Source organism: Vigna unguiculata, chromosome 4 (genome assembly GCF_037176805.1).
Source record: "Vigna unguiculata cultivar grain cowpea cultivar isolate G323 ecotype 2 chromosome 4, ASM3717680v1, whole genome shotgun sequence".
Taxonomy (NCBI): Eukaryota; Viridiplantae; Streptophyta; class Magnoliopsida; order Fabales; family Fabaceae; genus Vigna; species Vigna unguiculata.
The window spans coordinates 16593897-16601615 of record NC_140795.1 but is presented as its reverse complement, the minus strand read 5'-3'; the positions used below and the strand labels follow the sequence as shown (position 1 = coordinate 16601615).

The window sequence follows — 7719 nt, the reverse complement described above, 5'->3', positions numbered from 1 at the left end:
AACAACAAAGAAACACAGAAAAAAGGGTAAGCTAATGTGCAAAAGAGATAATTATACGTATTTATATTTAAACCATGCCAAATACTTACAATCATGTTATAAAACATAACTCTGATATATAATCACACAAGCAATTGACACTAAACTCAATTATCCGGATACATGCATTTGACATTGGATCTCCTAGCGGCCTGCACTTATGGATGGTTCCCAAACTCTGCAGAGTTTGGCCTCAAGGGGTTATCACCCAACCATCAACAAGGTAAATCCCCTTCGTGCCTAGGACTTGATTGAGTCCAATGGCTAGGATCTCCTTCATCTCTTAACTACATAATGTACTCTGCTCTACTTGAGCGATTGTAGTTATTAGAGAAAGGATACCAATCCAATAACGAATCCTTATGCCGATGCATACACTAAAACCTCCACACAGAATTTCTCCTTGAAATTCTTTAAACATCATAACTTTGCATGCTCACATAACATTTCATACCAATTATCATCTAATATACCCATAATAACATTTTTTTTTCTCAATTCATAGCAATAAGGACTATAGAATCCAGTTCAAGTATCTACAGAACATCCAAAGTAACCAAAACAACAAAAATAGGAAAATAGAGCAATTGGTGCTATACATGAAATACATCCAAAAAAAGTCAGACATGTGTCACTTATTGATTGAGCCCCCTCATGTATATGAAATATTGTAATTTTGGGCAAAACTTTATTTGCTTTTTTTTTCAAATTCCATAAATGAAATTAGATGAGATGACATTATTGCGGTGTGATTTGTTAAGAATGAAAAATATGTAATGAGCCTAAAGAAAAGATGTAATGCACATTATTTATTTGTAGAAGATGAAAAGCAAGTATACCAAGGTGAGAGCTTTACAAAAAATTAGAAAGTTTATTGAAGAAGATAGGTCAGTTTTTCAAAATTGATTAATTTAAAAAATAAAAAATAAAATAAAGATTTGAAGTGCAGGGACTCTAATCTTTCAAAATTTGATTGATGTTTGGTAGTGGATTGAGTCCCATAAATCATAATTGTTGTTGTTCATAACAAATGGTGTCATAATTTAAAAAGAAGACGTGTTGGAAGAAGTGTTGATTTCTTAAAGCTTATTCAAGGACCTATGTTGAGAAATTTAAGAAAAAAATAATTTTGTATGAATTAACTTGTGTGTATAGTTGTTTATGAGTTGTTGTAACATTTCTTTTCTTTTTTAGCATTTATTTTAAACACTTAAAATTAAAAATATTAAAAGAAACAAAAAATTAAAAGTACACTAATTTAATCTGATGAGAGAAGAATGGTACACTAATTTTAAGCAAATAGCAAATGTAAATATACTTACATGAATACATAAGCAATGTAATTCAAAAGAAAAAGTCTAGTATCTTAGCTGGTCTCCTTCCTCTTGTCCATGAACACCACAAAATTTCATCCAAAATCTCTTCCCTTGCTAGCCATTTTTACCTGTCTTTGGAACCATGATGGTATGTTTCGATGAAGTAATTCAAGAGGCTAATTCATTTATTTGGAAAATTTAGGAAAATGACATTGAAGAATTTTAAGAAGGTATTTCAATAACTAAAATTGAAGAAGGTATTTCACTTAAAAAAAGACAAAAGTAACTTCATGGATGTCTCTCATCCTACTGTCTAACCTTATTTCCATCTATAACCCATCTGCTCACGCCATAAGCAATCATAGCAAAAGAACGTAAAACCAACACAAGAAACAAGGGTAAACTAATTATAAAATATGAGAAATCGTGACAATCAAAGGAATTTAAAGTAATGTAATTAAGCACACACTTGATAATTCAAAATCACACTCAAAACTAGACAACCTCTAGACTCAATTTATTCGGACTTATGCATTCCACTCAAACTCTAGAAACTTTGCTTTGTCATGTAAAATCAAATTCTTAGTGTTATAATTTCAAGTAATGATACTTGGTTTTCTCCTCTCACGATAAAATGAGTTCACTTATAGCCTAAAAGAAATGGAGTCCACGACTCCAAAACTAACAATAGGAACATTCTTCCCTCTTCACCACCTAAACTCCTTCCTTTATATGAGTTTATAAGTCTAGTAGAGTATAAGGATAGTTTCCAATGAGTGTCCCTAGTGAATGTATAACACTAAACCTACACATTATACCTTTCCTCCTTAAGAATGATACAACCATATAGTTCACACAAGAATAGTAATATCATATTCCTCTCACCATATACTATCATCCTTGAATAATTCTCATACATCTAATCAATTTACTTCTCCAAATCATTCAAATATGAATTTCATAGATTTGCTTAGCGAACACATACATTTGCTCAACAAGTCACCCCTAGAGGGTCACTCGCTTAGCGAATTGATGCCTCACTTAATGAACCCAACACTAGAACCAATTTAAAGTTAATTCGCTTATTGAGACAGACTTGCCCAACAAATCCTTATCCTACTAACTCTCGGCCAAAATCAAATTCAACATTCCGTCAACGAGAGTCTTCTTGTCCAACAAGAAGATCTCTTTGATTCTCTACTAAATTCAATTTTTTTGTCGCCGGCCAACGAGAAGGGGGTTCATCCAGAGAATCTGCAAAATCGTAAATAGTGTCAACCTAAAATTTGAAAGTACTAAACAAATAAAATACCACTTCATGCTTTCAACAATCCAAGAACATACCAAAACAATAATTTAGAAATGCCAACATCAACCAACAAGTTCATTTCACACTTTTATCCATTAAAGAACATCAAAATTCCCATTTTGAGAGATTTCTCATTCAACATGTTATAAAGGAAAATTCAACGACTCAAGTAAGAGAAACATGAAATTCAGATTTAGAAACACAACTCATTTCACATTCATCAATCGTAAATGAAATTCAACGGGAGAATAACTAGCTTCCCTTGATTTGGGAATTCCACTTGATCTCCCACAACCCCTAACCTTTAGGTTTTGCGGAAAAACACTCAACCAACACAAGAAAGGGCCTAAAATCAAAATCTAATATGCTCTTAGATTTCACTAAGACTAAAGTTTAGAAGATCTTATGGAAGCACATGCACAACCACCATTGTGCAAACATATGAATCAATTTTAGACTCAAAGAAAAGAGTAGAAGAAAAGCTTACTCTCTTGAAACAACTTGGTGAAAAAGGATGTTTTTTTCCTTTTCTAGAGTAAGACTGCACAAAGACGGTTGGAAAGAAAGTTGAAAGGGAGAGAATATTTCTCTCTTAAGATGCTATTGCGCCAAGTGAGAAGAGGAAACAAAAAATTAGAGAAACTGAAAGGGAGATAGAACATAGAATAATAAGAGAAGAGGGATACAAATTTTACATATATCATTAGTAATTTACAAGTGAAAACACATGCATGCATACGTTGTTCTTTTTTTTTATGGTAAAAAAATTAAATAATTTTTACAATTTTATTACAAACAATATTTTTTTGGAGATAATTATTTTTATTAAAATATACCAAAAGAGAAAATCCGTATAAGTGATAATAATAATAATAATTTTATAATTAAAAAAGCAAACACAAGCTATTATAGAATATCCGTGATGGAAAGCCTTTGGGCTTATTTAATTAGAAATATGGGCCTTATTTGAGAGCCCATGACCCAATCACTTGATAAGTGAACAGAACAAACCTAAGAACAAGTTTTCATTTTACAATTGGGTGGTTCTATCCTTCTCTAGGTGTGGTCGGGAACGACAAAGAAGTTAATCTAAGAGAAGAAAGAAGGATTACAGCGATGGCGCATCAAGGGGAACCGACGAAGCTGCGGTGGGGCGAGCTGGAGGAGGACGATGGCGAGGATCTGGACTTCCTCCTCCCGCCGCGACAGGTCATAGGGCCCGACGACAACGGCATAAAGAAGGTCATCGAATACAAGTTCGACGAGGACGGCAACAAGGTGAAGATCACAACCACCACGCGCACCCGTAAACTCGCCAACGCGCGTCTCAGCAAACGCGCTGTCGAGCGCCGCTCCTGGCCCAAGTTCGGTGACGCCGTCCACGAAGACGTCGGCAGCCGCCTCACCATGGTATCCACCGAAGAGATCCTCCTCGAACGCCCCAAGCCTCTTGGTAACACCTCTCCGCAGAATCTACCTTTTATTACCGTTTTCATTACAATTTCTCTGTTTTCTTTCTTAATTGCACTGTGGTAATGTCCGTGCTGAATGCTAATAAGCTATTGGAGAAAATGCATAAACTGCAATTACACTGTAATGAGTCCCACATTGGGAAGGTCACCTCAAAGGGGAGTCCTTATAAGGACTTAGGCTCTCCCACACTAATAACTAGCTTTTGGGGTGTGGTTCTCCCAATGACTTATGTTCATTACAAATGGTGCTTTCATTGAGAGCCGGCCAACCAGTGGTTGTAGACCCGCCGGGGCTAAATGCCCGTCGTGGTGGTGAGGCCCGTCGTGGTGGTGAGAGCCGCCGGGACGTCGGCTTTTGAAGGGGTGGTAATGTAATGAGTCCCACATTGGAAGGTCACCTCAAAGGGGAGTCCTTATAAAGACTTAGGCTCTCCCACTCTAATAGCTAGTTTTGGGGTGTGGTTCTCCTAAGGACTTATGATCATTACATACACTGAATCACCTCTTTCTGTTCACAATTCTGGATGACCATCACAATTGAAACAAATCATGATGTGGCACTATTTATAGCATGGTTTTTTGGACTTTCAATTTGATTTTCCGATAACGACATTTGCACACTTTATTTTAGAGAGGTTGGGTGTGGGAGTGGTTGAACATCATGAAAACTACACAAGAAAAGAAAATCTCTCTCAGTAGATTCTGTTTTTTCTTTTTCATTTCGAAACACTAATAGCTTGAACAAATTTCAAAACCCAGTAGATTTTGGATGAGGAATTGATTGCTGAAAACTGTAAAAAAGTTTAGGGAAATAGTGATAAAAAAAGAAAGCAATGTGAGAAAAGAATTTAAAGGGCTCTAAATTACTGGGTTTTGAAAAACCTGTGGTTGTGCATGAGAGTGAAGACGTGAACTTGAGGTCAGTGTGATTAGTATAGGTATCTAGATACATGATTGTTATAGAGGAGGATAATAAGATTAATCTATCATCAGTGTTTAATTACTGTGTTTGTGTGATTGTTAACAGGGTCCAAAACGGAGGAGCCGAAGAGTGGTGGAGACCCCTTGGCTCAATTCCAGAAAGGTGCTGTTCTGATGGTGTGTAGGACTTGTGGGAAGAAGGGTGATCACTGGACCTCAAGGTGTCCATACAAGGATCTGGCCCCGCCATCTGAGGGATTCGTGGATAAGCCTGCAACATTAGATGCTGCAGCGGCAACAGGTGGCGCAACCAAGGGAGCCTACGTGCCTCCTGGTATGAGGGCTGGGGCTGAGAGGAGTAGTGGATCTGATATGCGGCGAAGGAATGATGAGAACTCTGTGAGGGTAACCAATCTCTCTGAAGACACAAGAGAACCAGATTTGCTGGAGCTGTTCCGTCCTTTTGGTCCTGTAAGCAGAGTTTATGTTGCCATTGATCAGAAGACTAGCATGAGCAGGGGTTTTGGCTTTGTTAACTTTGTGAACAGGGAAGATGCACAGAGAGCTATCAACAAACTTAATGGGTATGGTTACGATAATCTCATACTTAGAGTTGAATGGGCAACCCCTAGGGCAAACTAGATGTTTAGTGCTTTTGCCCCTTCTCTTATAAATGGTGTTCTGAAGGTCCTTCTATTTTTGTGGTCAAAATTTTTGTAGTCCAAGTCATGTAATTGTACTTTTTTCATTTGTGATGATTTACTATTTAAAATTATACCCTTAAGATCTTAAGCTAGTTTTTGATTATCAGGTTTCGCCATACCCTTCTACATTGTTTCATTTTGAAAGTAAAAATGGTTGATCTTTCCTAGCTTAGGATGCTATGGTATATCAATTTTCTTTCTACACTTTATTCCATTTGAAAGTAAATGGTTGATCTTTCTTGGATTAGGATGCAATTGGATATCAATTGGGTCAGTCCATCTACTCTATTGTATTAACTTGCTGGTTTTGACATTCTTACTCATTAACTATGGACACTTTTAAATACAGTATATTAGGTAAAAATAATAGAGATATTGAAAATCTAAATATATTAGAAAATCATTATTAATAAAAGATATTCTTCATATAAATATTTGTGATTTGTTTTTCTAAATCTGTTTTCCCTTCATAATTTTATTGTATTCTTTGGAACCTCCCCTTCACAATATCTATGTTATAATATTGGAGTTTTAAAAATATAATATGCAGATCTGAAAAGTAATACTTTTTCTTTTAATTTATTCTTTCGGAATGTTATTTAATTCAATAAAAATTCAAGAATATTTCTGATCGTGCGTTAACGTTTTTAACTGTAATAGATTTAATTAAGGATTTCCATTAAAGAGGTACATTTGTGCCAATCAATTGGCGGCTCCAATATATTTTAATTTATATTATTACTAATTAATACATATTATCAAAATCAATCTAAAAGATTCAAATAAAAATATTCATTAAAATAATTTTTGAAGTTATTACTGGTGAGAAAATTTAAGTAGTAATGTTTATATGTAATTTAATATATATATATATATATATATATATATATATATATATATATATATATATATATATATATATATATATATATATACACACTAACTGTAGAAAATTTAGATTAATTCAAAATGTCATACAGAAAACCTTAGTTGTTATTTAATATTCTAACATTGTACATATTACAAATTATATTGGTTGACTAAAGATTTTTAGTTGTGAACCTAAGAATGGGAGTTAAATGTTTTTTCATTATAGTAGGAACAAATTAAGAGTTTTTAAGAAGGTAGTAGTCGTGGGATTTTAATTATCTGTTATATTCTCGTTTCAACCTTTAAATTAAATTATATTTTGGATGGAGTTATTACCATATAACAAATTTCAATATCTTTACAATTATTTACTTGTGTTGGATATAGTCTTATGAAGTAAAAATTAATTATTAATTATATATAATTATTTAAAAAATTGAAATATTCTTTCATAATCTCACTATTATTTAGCAAATAATCTCACACACACGCGCATATATATATATATATATATATATATATATATATATATATATATTCTTTAGTAAACAATACCAAATTTTGTTAACCGAGTAGTATTAATATTTTTATCAGTTACATTTTTATTTAAAATTAGAAAAATATATAAATAAAATATAAGAATTTTAAGTTTTTAATCTTCCATAATTTTCAACGGATACAGTAGACATTAATTTAAATTTTCTTTCCGCATTAATCCGCAAAGAAAATTCTAAAATTTATTAATTTTGTGACTTTATTTTCAGAAAAAAGTAAGTAAAGTTATTTTTTGACTATTTTTGATTCGTTCATGTGTAATTATTGATTGACCAAATGCGAGGGTGAAGAGCGCATCTTGAGCTTTATTTAAGTGATTCGATGATAAATAAAGAAAATCTTTCAACTTGCTTATATTGACATTAGGTTGACAACAATTTCTAATTATTTGAAGATAACATCGCATTAGTAAACTTTGTCTATATCAGTTTCAAATTCACTATTGATTCAATTGCAGACTTCTAAGATGACCTCATTCATGGTTTGTTCAATCTCTTCTAAGATTTATTATATGACTCAAAGAATATTTACTT

General features: G+C 33.3%; 1 protein-coding gene across 1 annotated transcript; it reads left to right on the top strand.

The window, feature by feature from the left end:
- Positions 1 to 3687: 3687 nt before the first annotated feature.
- Positions 3688 to 5864, top strand: LOC114180315 (uncharacterized). Its single transcript, XM_028066611.2, has 2 exons — positions 3688 to 4117; positions 5164 to 5864. Exons 1-2 carry the CDS (start codon positions 3781 to 3783, stop codon positions 5697 to 5699), a joined length of 873 nt encoding a protein of 290 aa, XP_027922412.1. The 5' UTR covers positions 3688 to 3780; the 3' UTR covers positions 5700 to 5864.
- Positions 5865 to 7719: the final 1855 nt, after the last annotated feature.

Bases quoted from the DNA above. Each gene is read 5' to 3' on its own strand.
- LOC114180315 (XM_028066611.2), top strand. From the start codon at position 3,781: ATGGCGCATCAAGGGGAACCGACGAAGCTGCGGTGGGGCGAGCTGGAG. The intron at 4,118-5,163 runs GTAACACCTCTC...GATTGTTAACAG, and splicing joins CGAACGCCCCAAGCCTCTTG to GGTCCAAAACGGAGGAGCCG.